At 38.4% G+C, this 19129-nt stretch overlaps 2 protein-coding genes across 2 annotated transcripts; one reads left to right on the top strand and one right to left on the bottom strand.

Moving 5' to 3' along the window:
• The first annotated feature begins 353 nt into the window (after positions 1-353).
• vip (vasoactive intestinal peptide) lies at positions 354-4034 on the top strand. The gene is made up of 6 exons (XM_008428798.3): positions 354-482; positions 1249-1353; positions 1637-1741; positions 2934-3056; positions 3253-3364; positions 3921-4034. Coding segments are annotated over exons 1-6 (456 nt in total). The 5' UTR covers positions 354-480; the 3' UTR covers positions 3930-4034.
• A 9376-nt stretch (positions 4035-13410) lies between these two features.
• fbxo5 (F-box protein 5) lies at positions 13411-17643 on the bottom strand. Its single transcript, XM_008428796.3, has 6 exons — positions 17435-17643; positions 16161-16781; positions 15854-16024; positions 15654-15744; positions 14814-14978; positions 13411-13973 (listed from the first exon to the last, which is right to left on the bottom strand). The coding sequence occupies exons 2-6, from the start codon at positions 16727-16729 to the stop codon at positions 13713-13715; spliced, it is 1257 nt and encodes a 418-aa protein (XP_008427018.1). The 5' UTR covers positions 16730-16781; positions 17435-17643; the 3' UTR covers positions 13411-13712.
• Positions 17644-19129: the final 1486 nt, after the last annotated feature.

Below are 19129 nucleotides of genomic sequence, written 5' to 3' on the forward strand. Positions count from 1 at the left end.
CCAGAGCTGCTTGCATCCTGTGATCCAAACATCCACAACAGAGAGAAATGAGCTGCGACTTCAAAATGTAGGTTGAAGTCGCAGCTCATTTTAACCTTCGGGGAGGATGGGAAGGGGGGTTTTAATCTGGTGAGTCAACCCGAAGAATAAGTTAATTTCTCCTCGCAACTAATTGGAACACACACTCAGAGTAAAACTTCCGACAGACCTTCTGCACATGGCCTCTTCGGTTCCGACCGTGAGCAAGACCGATGACGGAAGCGGCCATCCTTTGACGTCTCCTGCTGCTGCTGATGGGGCTCACGTCCCCCCACCTCCCTCCTGCAAACCAGATACATCCAGGTGTATAAAACGGGGGCAGAACCGACGGCAAACAGGAACAGGCAGGCAGAGGCAGACTGGATCAGCAGTTTGGAGCTACAAGCAGCCGTTTAGGATCAAGAGAAGAAGACCCGACGATCGCAACTTTCCGCAGAGCAAATGTAAGATTTTTTTTTATTATTACTTTTTTTCTTTTTTCTAGGAAATATTTGGGCTTTTGTTTCAGAATTTGGATGAAGTTTTCTAAGTAGTAACCTGTTGCGTACAGCTTCAAACACAATGGTATTTATGGAGTTAGCAGAATCTCGGCATTACTTCATACAGGCAATAGACAGACATTTGTCCGCTTTCCTAACACATGAGCTCTCTGTTGTCAGTGCCATGCGTAATTACGCATTGAATTTTGGACGATTTCTAAGTTTATAATAAAGATTTGCGGTAATCTTGAAGGTTGGCGTGTGATCAGTAATCTAACCTACCAAAAGATTAAGCTTAGAATGAGAAATCTTTCTCTTTCATAAAATCTAGACTTTATCTTTACGCAACAAAAAGACGCTCGCACGATCGAATTAAATCTCGACCATTCCGGCGTTCCTTGGGACATTTTGGGGGTAAAGTCGGCGCATTTGAATCGGAAACTTGCTTTTAAAAAAGAACTCGTCAGATTTTACCGTTCAGTATTGTAGTGTGTGTTTTACAGCTCTTCACAGCACCGTGCGTAATTACGCATGAGATACCCTGAGTTTCGTACCGCTTTTCAAATTAGCGTCGCTTGAGAATGATTCACAGATCTGCTGTTCGAACAGTAGAAAAAACAACTTCACCAATTCTGTGTCTGTGTGAAATTAAAATTGTAATTTAGACGAAAAGATATTTTTTTCTTAAAAAAAAAAGAAGGGAATAACATGCCACCATTTCCTTCCTTAGGTGTAAAGCGATGGTACAACGGACCGGCCCCCACCTGCTTCTCCTAATAGCCCTGTGCAGTGTGTTATACTCCCAGACTCTGAGTCTACCGTACACATCCACGAGGTGAGCGCAGACCTCCAGCATCCGAGCTGAGTGTGTCTCGGACGAGATCTCAAACACGTGATTCAGGATCATTCGACTTTAATTCATCTCAGATAATCAGACCGTCTCCTAAAACAACTGTGCTTTACGCATTTGCATTTCCTCAGAGTACAACTGCCCTTTGCATCATATTTAGCACAATTACAGGTCAGACTGATGCGCGTCTGTTTCACAACAAACAGATGTTCGAATGGAGCCAGTCTGAGCGCCTTCTTATGTGACCCGCCCTGTAATTGTTTTGCAGACCGACGAGACATGCAGACGGTTTGTTCACCAGCGGATACAGCAAACTCCTGGGGCAGCTGTCGGCGAGGAGGTACCTGGAGTCTCTGATCGGGAAGCGCGTCAGGTGGGCGTCACACATTTTGGACACGAGAGTGAATATTATTGTATCGTGAAATATGAAAAAAACAAAAAAAAACAAAAAACATTAAGAATGGTCTTGTAATGTTCCAACTTAGCTCACAGTGAATTTCTGTGATCTTGGATTTTAAAAAACATTTTAAAAAGTGGAAGAGCTAATAAAAGAAAGCCAACCAACCAACAATTACCACTTCCTTAGGTCTACAAATTCAAAAAAAAGTGTGGGGACTATAAGTGTAGATATATTTTATTTTATCCAATCATGTCTCGAAACATGTTTATTATCTTGTCAGTTGCTCTGGGGGGGGGAAAAAACAATGCATCTAAAAGGAACTGTTATGTGACAGAAATAATAATCACTAACTTTGAAAATCTTCTTTATCTTTGTATTTTCACAGAAATATACGAGCATAATATGAAGAGTTTTAAAGTTGCAAACACAACTTTTAATGATTATTTCATTCCTGCACAGAAAATAAGATGTGAATGTGTCCTGGTAACTATGCTGTTTTTATTATGTGAGCAAACTTTGAAGTTTAATATTTCACAAAATCGACAGTTTTTTTTTTTGTTTTTTTGTTTTTACTTTGAGCATGTAACAATTGTAAATTGTTGACGTCCCTTTAACCCTTTTTTTGAAGAATAAAGTGGTTGTTTCCCCTCTGTACGGTGGAAAAGCTACATATAAAAGTAATGGGAAAGAGAGACGTCTAAATAATCAGATTTTCTTTTTCCAATTTACTGTGTTTATTTTAATAATTAATATAAATATTAATATTTTTCCGTTTTTGTTCTGAAGAGATTATTTCCACTCCCATTATTTCATTTTTCTTTCTTCCTGTTATAAAATTGGTTAGACAAAAAGTTTAACTTTCTGACAGGAACAAGAAAAAAAAACAGCAACAGTTTATTTCACTGATCGTTCAAGAGGACCAAGTGACATTTGAAATGAAAAGAGCCGACCATCTCCATGATGCGTTTTGCAATTGGTTAAACATTTCTAAAGGTTAATTTATGCCATGGAAGCTCTCTGTTGCATGTGTCCGATAGACCCTGGAGGAACTCAAACACACACACACACACACACACACACAGACACAGATACATGCACACACCCGACCTTGCCTGTGCAAAGAAATCTGCCGCGCTCTGAACTTTGACCTCCCCCTTCTGTTCAGTGACGACCTGATGGAGCCGGCGAAGCGCCACACAGACGCCATCTTCACAGACAACTACAGCCGCTTCCGGAAACAGATGGCGGTCAAGGAGTACCTGAACTCTCTCCTAACGGGAAAGAGAAGGTGGGACTCCCAAAGCCTCTCGTATTCCCACTAGATTTTAACACTATAGAATCTGCAAAAATAAAAAAACAAAACAAAGTAAATAAATATCACAAGCGTTTTCCGTCGGCATGGATTTTAAATTTCCCGTTTGTGTTTTTTTGCATGTAATAAGAGACTCTCATGTGATTTTTCCTCTCTTGTTAAACACAAACAGCCTAGAAGATCCTGGAACCAGCGAAGCGGAAGAGTCCAGGGATGAACCCACCTCTTTCCAGGAGCGCTACGATAACATCAACGTAGACCACCTCCTAAACAACTTTCAGCTGGTGGGCATCTTCACGTCTTCTAAGTATCTCTTAAGCTTTGACCAAAGATATATAACAGTACCCAGTTCCACCCAATCCTTGCCTGGAAATGTGGCAAACTTTACCTAAATTCAGAAGCAACAAATGTGGCTCAGACTGATCCACGGCATATATTTTTCGTCTTATGTTAGATGTCGAGTTGAATAAAAATATTATCCGTTAACATGGATAAGTTTTCTTTTGAATCATACATTAATAGTCATTCATTGGTAAAGGCAAAAGAGTGGATTTTTACTTCTTTTAAAACAGTTTTATATATGACAGGTACGTGCCATTTGAAAATATTCCCCCATTTAGGTATTTTTCATGTTGCCTAACAAAATGGTGCACAATCTACCCGGTAGTTTGACTGTAAATCCCTCTAGAAATACTTATAAAATCCAGATGCTTCGTGGTGTCTGTCCTGCTTTTTATTACTTTAGTAAAAATAGGTAGCTCCTTAACACTCTATGTCTAAAAAATTATTGATTTCCTGTTTGTTTCAAATCGGTAACCTTGTCCTTTTTCTCATTTGCAGCCACTTTGAGGAGGGGTCCACGTTGGAATGAATACCTCATCTCATCTTATAAAAATGCTATTTACAAGACAAACAAACAAAAAAGAAAGAAATAAACACATTTAAAAACAAAAATGCACACACATGGTATTTGATGCAAAGGACATTCAGAACGGGATCGACCAACAGTGATACGTCTTTCGGTGTGGCTATTTATCTATCCATCTACCCAGTACATGTTTACACTGTATGTACACAGTATGTATTCAGATCATGGTAACGGTTAAAGATTTTGCAGGTAGCACTGAGTAACGTGTGCGCGTGTGTGCGCGCGTGTGTGTGCGCGTGTGTGTGCGCGTGTGTGCAGGTTTGATTGGTCAGAAATGAAGGAGGAGTTTATTTAAAACAAGGGCCACATTTATCTGTTTTTAGGTTTCATTCTTCTTTTTCCGAAAAGTTTCGCACATTGGCGTCAAATTTTTTTTTTTTCCTTTCAACTGAGGACGACCATCCCGATTTCCAAAGACGATTCTCAAGCTGTGTGACGTCTTAAGGAATCCTCACAGATTTACATTTGGAGACGGTCTGTTAGAGAGTCCATCTGATTTTCAGTGCCATGCATCTCCATAAGCTTTTCTTTTTCTTTTCTTTTGAAGAATACATAGACATCACACATTTTGCTATTATGTTGAACTTGTTGAATTTCCTGTTTTTGTCTTAATGTCTACAAAAAATTGTGTTTAAATTGGAAAGTTCAGAAACAAATACAGATTTTCCTCCAAATTCTGGCCCGCTGATTTATTGACTTAACTCGTAAACGTAAATGCTTTTGGAATATTCATTGTAGATTTTAATTTTTGGCAAAGCAACTAGGAACTTTGTAAAAAAAAATTCCCTAGCTAAATAGCTGATTGTTCAATCAACATCATTTTGAAAGTTATGTAATTGGTGTACCTCTGTGTTTGCATTAGACCAGTAGCACACAACTCTGTCATTAAAATGTGCGTTTATAATTATTAAATGACTTTAATTACAAGCCAATCGTTCTGTAAGATCTTCCAGTTTGTCAGCTGCAACGGGACTTCCATTGATTTCTGCATATTGAGAATTTCATAGTATAACGAAAAATCTGCCATTTTCTGTCGTTTTTGCATGTTAAATGATATAAATTGTAACAATGGGCTCCGTTCATTTCTAGTGGTGTTTTCTGGAATGATTGTGGGGCGTTTTCATCGAGTCTGTAAGCGAGTCTTTGAGTTGTGAAAGAGGGAGGCTGCAAGGCAAAGGGATGAAACTCGGAAAGGACACAGATGCATATAATCACTTTATACTATTCAACATATAGAGCAAAGAGGTTTTCATTGTGCGTGGAACCGCCTTCGGCACATATAGTGACGAGGACACGTGTGGCCAAATAAAAGATGTTGGTTTATTTTTCAAAGCTGAGTCGTTTTGTCTGGCTGTGACTGTTTCTCATTTTCATTTATTGACATTTTGTTGGGGGGGTTTATACCAGACTTAAAAATACTAATAATAATAATAAAAACTTTGACGAAAATGGACAAATCTTCAAATGAGCTAGAGCAGATTATCATGACCCAAAGGTCATCTGTCCTGACCTTTTTCTGTGATGTCACTCAGAGGACGACATCACTTTGGGATTGACATGTACAGTTATATTTTATTTCTCCTCTCTGCAGTCTGTTGACTAACATCAAATCCACTGGCAATTATAGAAAAAAATCTTAGCTTTGTAGTATCAAAGTTTGCCAACAGACAAGTTTTTGTGATTTGATGTAAATATGCATCTAGGATGTAAATAAAGCAACAATGGTAAATATAATAATAATTACCTGTTAAAAGGAAAATTAAGTTACAACTGAACACATAATTTTTCTTTTAAAAGTAGTTGTTTTTTTTTCCAAAAGTCTGTCATAGAAAAATCATCTCATCCAACCCTGTATCTAATTGGCTTAATGTGAAAGACCAAGCAGCTGATCACTTGCCTGAACTCTGACAGGAAAAATAAGTCTGAAAAGAAAACACAAAGAAACTGGAGTGTGTAAAGCAGCAAAGAGAACGAGTTCACTTCAGCACCACGGACAGAGACAGCTAACCGCCTGCCAAATACAACTGAAAACAAAAGGTGACCATGTTTCAGTTTCTCACCTCCTGCTCTGGTTGGAAACATTTTCTCGTTTTCTCGTCTTTTTGTCTTTGAAACGGAGAGCAGACAGGCAGGAAGTTCTACAGACAGAGCCCGATTATACGGCAGTTCTAATTAGCCACAAAGTCTCAACACTTTCTTGCTGTGGGGGAAAGGCAGTGCACTCTCTGGGTATCATGGGACAATTAACAGATGGAAGGTGAACAGTTGTGCTTTCCCTCGCCGTCCGTTTCCCCATTTCGTTCCATTTGTGCTTTTTACTGTCCTCTTTCCATTGTTGCAGCTGATGGACTGACCGCTGACATGTGAAATGTTCAAAGGTTGGGATGTTATGACCCTGATTTTGTTCATAAATGTTCTTCACAACCTTCACAGAACAACTAGATTCATGCTCAAAGTAAAATACAGACAATTTGACTTTATTCACGCAATTTATGTGGATTTATGGACAGGGGACCGATTACAAGTGCACAAATGTTCATTAAATTCAGTAAAATACAAAGAAATATGGGTTTAAATTGGTCAAAATGTGAATATGACGATGAATATTTTTGCAAGGCACTGTCACTTCTGTGCCCAAAAGTCCAGCTTGAGTGATGCTCAACGCCAGACTTGATATGTGTCTTTTTTTTTTTTTTGGCAAGACTATTTGAGGCCATACCCTTAATATTCCTTAAATAAGTTATATTCTAAAAAAAATGTTTTTTTAATTCCCAACAGAAACGTTTTTTTATTTTTACTTTCCCCTTTAAAATAATATTAATAATAATAATAATTGTAAAATACCTTCTGTATTCTAATTATCAAGGAAGTGAAGATGAAAAAAACACTTTCTCTCCCCCAAAAAAAAAGTTAATTATGAAATGAACCTTTCTAAGCAAGTCCAGATTTAGTGTTTCTCTTCGTTAAGAACAAAAAAAACAAACAAACAAAAAAACAGCATCTCTATTGATTAAGTCATCACAGCTTTTGAAATCAGTCGGACCATTTTTCTACACGCCTCCGTTTCTTCTCTGGCTGGCCTTCGCCGTTTCTTCTTCTTCGTTTTCTGATGTGTCGCTCGTCTGTCGCGTCGCGCGCAAGGAGGTCAGCGACGTTTAAAGGTGTAAAAGTTGTCGCTGCATAAGAGCTGTTGTCACGAGTCGCACCAGAACGTGACTTTTTCACAGCTGCGGTGTTTCAGGCGAAGACAGAAAAGGCGAACTCTGTGTGGTTCAGTTCTGCGTCAGGGTTGTGATCTGTGGCACTCCAGTAGATGTCTGCTTCGCTCTGTTTAACACTGAAGTTGTTTTCTTCTTTCTTTCTTTCTTTTTTTTTTTTTAGATTTGACACTTGGTTTATGTAACGTATTTATTTAGTAGCCAGACAGGTTTACATAAGGGGGAAAAAAAGTTTTAGGCAATTATGAAATCAAGTCTGCGCACCCAATTTGACACCAACTGCTTAAGGGAGAAGCTGCAGCAATTTTGACCTTTTAGACCACCCCTACTTATTTTTATTTATTTATCTTTTTCCAGAAACTGCTTTTTGTGTGAGCTTTTTTGTGTGTGTAATTAGGGTTATTGGTCTATAACCCAAACTCAGAACAAAACCAATGACTTTTGTTCTCTAGAGACGCTACTATTGCATCGTTATCCACTGGGCGACTTGAACAGAGAAAAGGAAAGTTAACTGCAGAAACTTTGGCTCATTTCAGTACTTTTCGCATTTTGTTCATTATCCACTCGGCTTTGTGTTTACTGAGCCACCTCCAGTCACTTCCCAATGTTCACATATCAAAATTGCAATAAAGAATCTGTAATCAATATAGAATAATTTGGTTCACGTTTCAAATTATATGCAGGTTTTTCATTTGTTTTGTTTTGAGGTCCTTCTCAGTTTTCATTGTGTTTTTTTTTTTAAAATCTTCGTCTTATGTAGAATTATCTAGCTTTGGTTTGATATATTGATGCTGTTATGCATTAATAGAATGAAGGCTGGTCAGCAAATATCATCAATATAGTGTAGTACATGAAAAAGGAAAGTTTCTTATACTCTAATAAAGCCTTTTTTTTTGGAAAGGTAGCATATGAAACTTTAATCAGATGACTACAGCCACATGTTTTAATTTACCAAGCAGCCAGCAAACTAAATTTTAAAAAGTTATCATACGTTTTTTTTTTACACTCTTTATTTCGTATGTGTCTAATTTAATTTTAAAGCGATTTGAAATTGGACACTCAGGTTACGTTAAAGTACTTTGCGAGAGAAAAACACAAAAACTGAAGAAAATAAGACAAATTTGACTGCAAAAACGTACTATTTCTGCACAAATTCGTGACACAGATAATGTTATTTACGTCTGCAATATAACATCAACGACCCTGCACATTTACAGTCCGTGTCCTTGTGTTGTACCTTTATGATTACTGGCTGCTTTGTGGAGAGGCTTCACTCATTAAATATCATCATATCGCTGATCTTAATGGACCTAACAGAGCAAAAATAGAAGAGAGAAAAGGACAGCTGTCTTTTAATACCAAGCACTGAGTATGTGGGTGTGTGCGTGTGAAAGAGAGAGAGTGTGTGTGTGTGTGCTGTTTCTTTTCAGACAGCTAAATCAATAATTCTGCAAAACACATACTTGAATCTTCAAATTCACAAATAAAGAGAAGCTCATTAGTGGATAACACCAAAACACAGCAGTGTATTCAAAGCCTTTGATGAGAGACGATGCTCACACGTCCTTAGCTCACTGTTTGCAAAGGAAAGTTTGTGCGATGAGTCACACGGACATTTAGGTCCTTATAAAATTTCACAAACATTTTTTCTTTAACATTCGTTTTGTGGTTCAATGGTTAGCTTTTACAGAAAGAGCCGAGCAACGGAAACAAGGCGTCGTGCGTTGGTGAAATGTACGGAGAGCACATGAATTCATGTGGAACTAAATTGCTCGCCTGTAACATTTTAGTCAAACTCGAAAAAGCCAAAGACTAACAGGCTAAAATGGTCACGCAGTTCACTGACAGCAGAGTGACGTATCATGTGCTGAGACACGACAGGGATCAGGACAGAAATCCAATTAAACCGCCTTGATGAGCTTTAACTGTAGCTTGATTTCACTCAGTTCTCGTGGTTTAACACTCTTTAGCATCGTTAGCAGAATAAGAACCATTAGGCTTCCTATTGATGAGGTGGAATAAACTTATAAACAAGACAAAACAAGTTAGTGGAGGAAAAAATTACACTGAAATACTGACTAACTTTAAGCATCTGCTGAAAATAAAAGCTAAGATGTTGCATTCATTAGCAACGGCTATCTAAGTGTTTTGACTTGCTAGTTTTGACTTGCTAGTTTCGCCACAGCTAGTTTAGCCCTAGCTAAACTAGCTAAAAGGTCATGCTGTTTCTAAGTGCACTTCATCAAAAATATTAGTTATTTGCGTCATTATCCATTCGGATTATTGTAGGGTTTTGTTTTTTTGACAGATGTGTTTGTTTATCAGTTGAATTCAAGAGGATATTTGTCAAATTAAAAGGTAGCAAATGATTTGTCTTATTTTATATGCAAGGAATCTGGAATTTCAGTAGTGGAGAGTAAACTTTTCAGAGCCGGGCTTGTTTGTTTTGTTTTGCTCCGTTCTTGAATCATTTCCTCCTCCATTCATGTTTCGCTGCAGGCGCTCGAGTGACAGCCTCATTTCTGGGCCTTTACAGTTCCGCCTTGGCGACATCCAGCCAATTGACCTGTAGAAGTCACTGCACATCAAAATCATCAAGTCGAAAAGGGGGGGGGAATAAAAATAAAAACACATCTCACATGTTGTGCATGTTGCCTTGTCGTACACCAACCCCCCTTTACTTCCTCAGTCCCGAGGCCAAAATGAGCTAAAAGCAGAAAAAAAGTGTTCAACTTCAAAAGTGGCGGACAGATAAAAAAAAAAAGCTGAAACGCTGAATGACAGGACAAGAGAAGAAGAGATATTGAGAAAATAAATACACAAATTATCAACATATCTTATCGCTGACCTTCATTTCCAAATGGACAGGCTGTCAGAGGATTTTTGTTACAGGCAAGTTCATTATCAGACATCACACAGTCGCAGACACATGTGTGACAGGCCGCTCTAATGACTTCCACAAGCAGCAGGTCTGATTGTGTCAGGGATGTGCCGCTGCTGCGCCTCCGATCAATAAATCTGCCGGATAAATGATCCCGAGTCGCTGAGGGAGCGAAAGGCCAGAGAACGGATTAATCACCACGGCCCTGACGCCGGCTCAGATACTTTACAACAATGTCCCTCGAACACCATCATGATGAAATTTTCTTGTTGAGAGAAAAGCTGCTGCCTTGGTCTTTGTTATATTAACTCACCTGTGGCCCCGCTTTCAAACTTTCTTTTTTTTAAAAAAACCCCAAAACAAAAACAGCTTCCTGTTTGATCAGTTGTGATTTTTCAATATCTCACGATACACAACTTGGACGGGTAATGAGAGTATTAATCAGAGACTATCATGGTAACTCTGGAAAAGCTGTAGAGAGCCACCGCTCGGGTAGGAATCTGTCAACATGGCAACTATTAGTCGGCAAGAAAAATGTCCCATTTGCAGTTTGTCACGTCTTATTTAGAGCAAAACAGAAACCAAAGGAGTTCTCCCCTCACTGCTCTTTGCAGTTGCAGCTTCCTGGTCAGTAGGGGGCGCTCTGGAAATTTTAAGCACAAAAGACTTTTGATCTTTATATTTAAAAGAGAAATATAATGTGAACCTAAGGCCTTCGCTTAGTTTAATATGACAAGTTTCTCCAAAAATATAGCAAGTTAACCTGTCATACAGCATATTAACTTTGGAAAGCTAACCTTTCCATAGTTAGCTAAAACTGTGTTCATGTTTTTTTTTTTTTAAATTGCTTTACCTTTTTTTGTACGAAAAATTTTCATCGTATTTTTCATTTGCATTGATTCAACAGCTCAGTTTGGTGTAACCTTACGTCAAGCTACGAGACCTGAAATTATTACGGCTCTATCCTCCAACTAACCCCGAGTTTGGAACCGTTAAAGATAAAGTGAGCTGTGACACAGGCACATAAATAAAGACAGAAGAAGAAGAAAATGAGAGCTGACTGCTGTGCGCGTTTGGGATCCCAATAGAAGCAACTCTGCTCCGAGAGGCAGAGACGGGAGACAAATGGGTCATCTTGCAAATGTCAGGGGTAAGCGTCTGGTGTCAGTGATGCTATTTGTAGATTCATAACTCATCTGAGTGATGGGGGGGGATGGACAGCGGATTCAGCCCAGCCTGTTTGAGGGGAAATTACTGATATCCTGGGAGGAATTTTTCAAAGCGTACAGAGTGATTGTTTTAAGCAGGTGCGTTTTCCAGAGCTGCGGGTCAGATGAGGAGATTACCTGAGATTTTATCACACAAAAGCCATAAGATTGTTTTTTTTTTTTTTTTAAACTCATCCAAGCTGAATAAGAAAGGCAATAAAGTAACAAAGTACATTCAATAAATGTCTGCTTTGCAATTATTGGAAGGAAACTGATATCTCTAATTCATCACAGGGAGATCCTGAAGCTTTATGTACCGGCTCTAAATGTATTTCCGCATTTTATCGTTTGTTTTAAAATAATTCAGCAGTCTGCGTGTCTACATGCAAGGGAATCACAAAATAAAAGACAAGTGGACGTAATTTCAGTTTCAGTTCAGTTCGATTAAAACTTCAATAAAGGCACAGAGTCCTGGTGCATAGTGGAAATGAAAGAAAAAGATAGAAAGAGGGAAAGAAATGTCTTAGTACAAGTACAATAAGAACAAAATAATTATCCATCAACCACAAAATGAAATATTGCATTTAAAAAAAAGTCTCACATTAGCAAATATATTAAATAGCAGAATAAACAAATCAGATTTAATCAGGAATAATTCTCACTAACAAGTATAATAGCGTTTTTTTGTTTGTTTGTTTGTTTTTTCTGGACTCAGAGGTCATTGATCAATATTCAAATCTGCTACGCCTCAAACATAGATGACTTTTTTTTAAATGCAGGGTGAGAAAGCTCCACAAAGAGCCTCCCGGCCTGAGAAGGTCTGACCAGATGAGCCAGTAGGAACTGGAAGAACTGGCCCTCATGCTTTATGTACGAGTGTAATTGAAAAAGAAAAAGAAGTGGCTAGATTAAAAGCTGATTTTAATGTCAACCTAAAGGCGGGAACAATATATCCATTCAAATGCTAAGTCAGATGTTTTCCTCCTTACAAACCCGCTGGGAGGGAGAAGATTTAAACAACCTGTGACTTTGGTTTCAGGGGCGTTTTCACCTCAGACTTGACAAACCACGTCCAGTTCTTCTCCAAGCTTACAGTAGGAAAGTGAGAGATAAGGCAGCCCTGCGGATGCTAGGGAGGGGAGCGGAAAGGTTAATGTCCCACCTTCTGACCAGGATGGGTTTAAGTGCCGGAGAAACAAGGCTGTTAAACAATTCACTATGCAGAATTGCTTAAATTCAGCCATGTTTAACAGCCTAAAACAAAACAAAACAAAAACTTTCTTTTTGATATTTCAAGCCAATCAGATGTGGATTTTTCTGTGTTTTGTTTAATTAGCAACTTGTTGCATTTCACAAACCGATGGCTGTAAATTCTTCTCTTTGGGTTTGGACAGCTTTTAATCACCGGGCAGCTGATGTATTTCTTTTTTTGCACAGTAGCATAGAATGGAACATGATCTGTATATCACTTTTCTAAAATGGCCTGTCATATTGTGCCCGTTTTTCCCCCAAAACAAATCTGGTAAAAGGATTATTTTGCCAGAAACACTTATTAAAAAAATGACTAAGGGCATTATTTTAGGTGGGTGACAATATTGTAAATTAAAAAAAAAAAAAAAAAAGCTACTCGTGACCAACTGGATCAGAGAAATTAAATTTAAGAAAATACTGCCCTCTTGTGCAATATGCTCCAATTATTCTTAGGAAAGACTTCGTAGATATGTTTTCACTATCAAAAGGAAAAATGACTATAGAGAGGAAGAGAATTATTTAGTCAGTTTATTGAGGCTTTAAAAAAAATTACTTTGCTTAAACTTATGAAAATAAATGTCAGCTGTATAGTTTTACAGCTGATTTTAACTCTAATCTCTTGCTACAGTTCATGTTTATGTTAACTGACTTAAAATTCAGCAATTTAAAGTGATAAAGTTGGAATCGAGTAGAAACACCTTTTGTTGTTTTTGAAGGAAGAAAAACCACAACACAAGAGATTTTATGGAAAAATGTATTTACAAATAGATTATATAGCTGCAGAAAATCTGAACAAGACCTACTATTATAAACATTTATTTAAAAATGCCTCTAAAAGAAAATATGAAAATGTACTCACATTTATTCTATTTTAAAACACAATAAAAATGTACAGTTTAAAGCTCAACATTTTTCATAGCTTTCTTTGTGAAGAAAAAAAAAAGTATATATATATATATACAATAAAAGTTGCCGCTCACAAGCAGCAACAGTTTCGGGTAGATTGCTCCAGCTGTGCTTCAAGTGCTCATCTCATCTGGTCGGCGTGCTGCAGTCATTTATGATGCCGTTCTCAACATTTATGTAGTCTCTTAAAAAAAAAAAAGCAACAAAAAAACCAAAACAGCAGGCTGGAATGACCCTTTATCACAAGCGCTTGACGTTTCTCTTGCTGCGAGCGCTGCCCGGGATGATGGCGGTTTCTTTGGAAGGAGCTGAATGAAAATGAGGTTTGACTGTCCGGCAGGGGACGGAGCCGTGGAAGGGCTCCTGGCAGCGAGTGCAGAAGTCAAAGAGGCAGCTGGACCGAGAGCATGTGGCCCTCTGGGCCTCAGCCCAGTGGGTGGCAGGAGACCCGCAGCGCCTGCAGGAGCGCAGAGACTCGTGCCGCTTCAGAGTGCTGGCAGCCTGCAAACGAGAGACAAAGATCAGGATTGGTGAACTTGACAAATTCCTGGAAGAGGGTTTGTCCACTTTTCCTCCCCTACAGTAAAATTCAAGCATTTTCAAGACAACTCTTTTGGCACCAAACTTTGGAGATAAAAACAATACAAATAAACTAAATATACAGCTTTAATTCATTACATTATATCATTTATGACTGTCAATCCCTTGGATTGTATTATACATTCTACAGCAGGGACAAAGTAAACTAAAATATAGCAAAATTGGATGTTTTGAAATGCCTCTCACACACACATTTTACATCCAATTGATCCAAGAACAAAACACAAATTAAAAACAAAACAAAAAAGATCCCCCAATTTCAGTAAGGTTTAATGTACAACATCCCACATAAATAAGTCATTGAGCCATTATGAATAATAAATATTCATTATATTGAAACAATATAAAAATTGCTTTAAAAAGTACATGACCTGCCTGCTCAACTTAAATGTTTAAAACACAAAGAAAGTAAAAAGAAAAGAAAAATCTAAAAAATGTTCTCCAGGTATTCTGGCATTTAGCAAATGGAAATATTTTTGGCAATTCTAACTGAAATAAAAATTAAAAGCTTCATCTGATTTAACTTCAGACACTGGGGGGAAAAAAGTCTATTAGATGAATGAAAATATCTAGTTTCAACTGTAACTTTTCTAAATGTATGTTTTCAATCAAACTTCAGAACTTTCTTACAAAACTGCGGTCTGAATATCAAGCACTTTCCAAACCTTAAACACCCAATTCAAGCATTTTCAAGGATTTCAATCACTAACTTGTGGGTTAGCATGAAACTAAGAGACTTACTTGCACATATTCATTGAAGCGTGTGCACTGTGAGGGCATGCTGCTCTTCTGGCAGGAAGCAGTGTGTCTGGAGGCCAGAGCCTGCATGCAGGATAGCACCACCCTGGATGCACCAACGTCTCTGGTCAGACCGCTAGCAGGATTTCTGTGAGAGCTTCTCGACTCCTAAAGGTTAAAAGATACATTGTTTAGCATGAAAAACACAAATGCATCAGGTGTGCTTGAAACTGAAGTAACGCCCATCCCTACTCAAACTGCCTTGCATTTAGTTCCCACCAATTGTGTATTCCGTGAAACGACCAGAGATGGGGGTGGGGCTGGTCAACACACCACAGATGTATCAACATGTATCAGCTTAGTTTCATGAACTAAGCTGAAACTAAGCTTAGTTTCAGCTTAGTTCTCAAGCTGAAACTAAGGACTTGGGACTTGTCTCAAGTCCCAAGACTTGAGACAAGAGTTTGTTTAAGTTGGTTTAAAATGGAGGGTTTTTTAAACTAGACTTTAAATACCACTAGTTTTTTCCTAGAAAAACCATGTTTTTTTTCTCAATAGTTGCCCTTTTAGCAAACTCTAGCTCACTTCAACTGCACCCGAGTTACTAGAAGTCTCTTGGCTGTTTACTCGCCATTTTAGGTTGGCAACCACTTCTTTGTAGTTGTGCCATACTTCTCCAATTTTCTGACAGTCCTGTTCAATGCTAAAGATGTTATTTTATGAGCTAACTGCTTTAAATTTCTCTACAACTTCAACACTGGCCTGTCTGCTACTTTCATTGACCTTCATAATCCTTGCTAACAAGTTTTCATATCATTTGGTTGCTTGTGTCAGTTTCCTCACCCTGAGTGCCTGCTCAGCTTGCCGACACCTCCTCGCAGCAGCCGAATCCTCACATATAATTTTCTTCCACGTCTTGCTCACATTCTTACAACTATAATGGAGAAAAACACAGACATGTGAATGCAATCATAAAAAAATATGTTACAATATACCAAGAACATCTGTTTTTTTTTTCCCTCATGAGGAAGAATTAAACTTACCTTATGAGGTCCAAGTCTCCCAGCAGAGCCAGAATATCTGTCAGGATGCCTTTCATGTTCCTGGAAAGCAGAGACGTGAACACGTCGACGTTCTCCAGGCCGATTTGTCCTCCGATCACACGATCCAAAGGATACTTCTCTGCTATCTTTGAGATGACGCTAAAGTCATACCTGCAAAACACAGCATCCAACCATCACTAAACAGAAATGACAAAAAATTATTTTCTGAAACACAGACCAGTGTGCGATAATCGGAAAAACTAATCAGAGGGGTGTATAGAACGTTCAAACTGAATTAAAATATTACCTCCTGTTCTTCTTGTAGCTCTTTGTGAGCTCCTCACAAACAGCCTGCTGGAATCTTAAAATGGGCAGGTTGGGGGTGAAGTGATGGTGGGTGGGGGTGGACGACAGAGCTGCTGTGCTCCTTCCATGACAATCCACAGGTGTGGAAACTGCCAGAGACCCTAAAAAGCTGATTCTAGTCCTTTGCTGGCTTTTTGAGGGGGAATTACTTGATGAAAGCCTTTTCCCCTGGTGTGTCTCAGCGATATGGTCCTCTTCTTCATCTCCATGGTGATCAATATGACTATTCTGCAAAGATAAATAACCGCTGTCCTCAAAGTATTCTTCCAGGGCCCCATCTTGCTCTCTGCCAGTGTTGTTCTCTTTGTTGTGAACTGCACTGGTGCTGCCCTTTGTGGAGAAGAAGACCGTCGTCTGTCCAGCTGGCCGATCCTGAGATATAACAGGGGCTGGCTCTTTTTTGGGGGAATCTTTGACATAGAATACTTTAGACTCTGCAGCTGCTGCTTCTGCTAATGGGCTTTTCTCCATCGTGTTCCCTTTAGCAGACTTGATCGTGGGACATTTCATGGCAACTCTTTTCTAAGTAAACGTGTGCTCTGACTGAGCAGTGTGGTGATCTCTGCAGAAACACAGAAAGAGATGACATGTCAGGGATCGTGTTTAACGTGCGGACGTGACTGACGCTCATCAAGTAGCATTGCTTCTTTAGAAGAAGCCTAAACTCTCACAAACATCAGCACAACACACAGTACATGCTAGAGTAATTATTCAGGTGCAATCAATCATATAAATTAACGGTACACGTTTTAAACGCAAAATAGTTGATTTTGGCGCGATGCGAATTTGGCGGAAAGAGTTTTTCTACGTCACCCTTACGCCAAGTTGCATCTCCCACAGTTAAACAAGGTTTAATATTAACATGAAAAATAGGCTAAATCTCCCTTTATGCATAGGTCAGTCGATTTATTAATGGTGCTTTTATTAATTCCCCTTATGAGAATGTGTGTTGGAACGTAATACACGAACTACATGCAAAGTAGCCTAGAACTATAATGCAAGTTAAACTCAAATTATACTAAAATAGGGTTCCGTGAAGCTTTCATATTTTGGTTATTTCCTCTTAAGTTGTGTACAAAGTGGTAAACCAGTAGCGCAAGAAAACACCACAGCTAATCATACTCTGTCTTGCTAACACACAAAAATGACAGTGCCTCAATAAGAATACAAAAAGGCCTGACTTTAGCCTGAAAGATAATTAACAAAGACTCATACCTTCAGTTATTCTCCTAAAATAACGTCGAAGGCGTTTTGTTTCTGTTCCTTCGGCTCTCTCCGCGCCGCTATCTTCCCGTCAGAGAAGTCGCTTGACAAAGTTAAAATCCTCTACGTCTGAAAAATCCGCCAGTTGCGGCTTCTTATTTGAAATCCGTGCGCAAAGGCGCAAACCAATCACATTAAAACAAGTGCTGCCGCTTTGCAGCATCAACCAATGAGATTTGTGGTTGAGCGGACGTGACGCAATTGGTGCATTTACATTGTATTCCGAGGAGAAATATATCCCATGGCGGATCCTCTTATCCATGCTCTTATCCTTTCAGGGTCATCTTAAAATATGAAAAGTGGGAGGGGAAAATCTCTGTAAATTGTAAATAAGAAAGTTACTAAAAAAATTAAAAATTATAATAATCCAGTTATATTCCATACATGCAGGTTTCTGATTTGGCTTCATATTATATTTATAATACTTCAAATTACTTTTGTGAAAATTTCGTGCAAGTCTTTGAAAATACAAAATGCAGAGAAGCATTATTAGCGTGCATTGTTAGTAATAACTTGGTCACTGTGTATTAATTAACAAATTCCACTGTCTGAACTGAAACAGGAACACAGCTGAATTGGGATGAGCATTGTTTTCTGATTATAGTCCCCTCTCAGTGGGAAAATGGAGCTAAAGCTTATGGCAGCTCAGGTTTTACTGAAATTATGTCTTACCTTCTCAAGAATTTCAGAGTAAGCGAAGATAATGTGCTTTACACAACTTATTTTTAACTTTTATATATTACCTCTACAGCACAAATCATTTATTTATATTTATTTTGGAAATAATTAACACCAAAAATGTTATGGCTTTGCAGGCACAGACTTGTGTGACCTGAATACACAGCCCAGTAGGAGCTACCTTCTCTAATTTGATCAGATATGTGAAATGTTAGTGTGAAAAATAACTGTTGCCAGCTTGTGTAAGATAAACACTACTGTGAACTGTAAGGGACAGCAAAAAAAAGGAAAAAAAAGTCACACCCTTGCCTGGAATGTAATGTGTGAAGTGGCTTTTTCACTGAAACCAGTCAGTGAGGTCATGGGACAAGAGTGGAGTTTCAATAGGCAGACCATCAAATGATGGTGCATTTTAAACTTGTTTCAAAAGTCTTCACTCAACTTTGGTGTAAATGCATTGAAGTCAAGCTGAAAGTAAAGGTCAGCAAATAGCCCAATTACAGACCCTCGTGAAGGTCCAGTTGTTTGTAAGAGAACTTTGCATACTGGAGTGCATTCAGTAATAATCCCTAGATCTACCCTGTTCAGAGTCTAATTTGAAAGGCTTAATTGTCTTTTCAGTTGCAGATTTTGCAGATCACTCCATGGTACTCAGTAAGTAAAGCATGATACCACATCAATTGTCTCTGTAGTCAATATGGATCTACTCCACTCTCTGAAATGCTTTGGAAATGCCTTGATTTCAAATATATAGTTTTTTATTTGTCTTTCTTTGGCTTACTTTTATTGTTTCTGGAATAAATGTAAACCAAACAAGTAAACCATTAACTTTCTTTGGGAAGTTGGTAGTTTCTGAAATTATTCAAAAACTATGTGGGTATTTTAGTGAATCAGCTATGCAGGGCAAAGGAAATTAGAGGTGGAAAAAATGTTTTTATTAAATACTAAAACAATTCCGCTGTCATTAGC

This window comes from Poecilia reticulata, chromosome 15 (genome assembly GCF_904066995.2).
Source record: "Poecilia reticulata chromosome 15, P_reticulata-male-v2, whole genome shotgun sequence".
NCBI lineage: Eukaryota > Metazoa > Chordata > Actinopteri > Cyprinodontiformes > Poeciliidae > Poecilia > Poecilia reticulata.

What these genes read in the sequence shown, in the direction of transcription:
- vip (XM_008428798.3), top strand. An exon ending in CTACCGTACACATCCACGAG is followed by an intron (nt 1,354 to 1,636) that starts GTGAGCGCAGAC and finishes ATTGTTTTGCAG; the next exon opens with ACCGACGAGACATGCAGACG. An exon ending in CTGATCGGGAAGCGCGTCAG is followed by an intron (nt 1,742 to 2,933) that starts GTGGGCGTCACA and finishes CCTTCTGTTCAG; the next exon opens with TGACGACCTGATGGAGCCGG.
- fbxo5 (XM_008428796.3), bottom strand. Translation starts at nt 16,729, where the DNA reads ATGAAATGTCCCACGATCAAGTCTGCTAAAGGGAACACGATGGAGAAA. An exon ending in AGCTACAAGAAGAACAGGAG is followed by an intron (nt 16,025 to 16,160) that starts GTAATATTTTAA and finishes TGTGTTTTGCAG; the next exon opens with GTATGACTTTAGCGTCATCT. An exon ending in AAGCTGAGCAGGCACTCAGG is followed by an intron (nt 14,979 to 15,653) that starts GTGAGGAAACTG and finishes TTTAACCTTTAG; the next exon opens with GAGTCGAGAAGCTCTCACAG.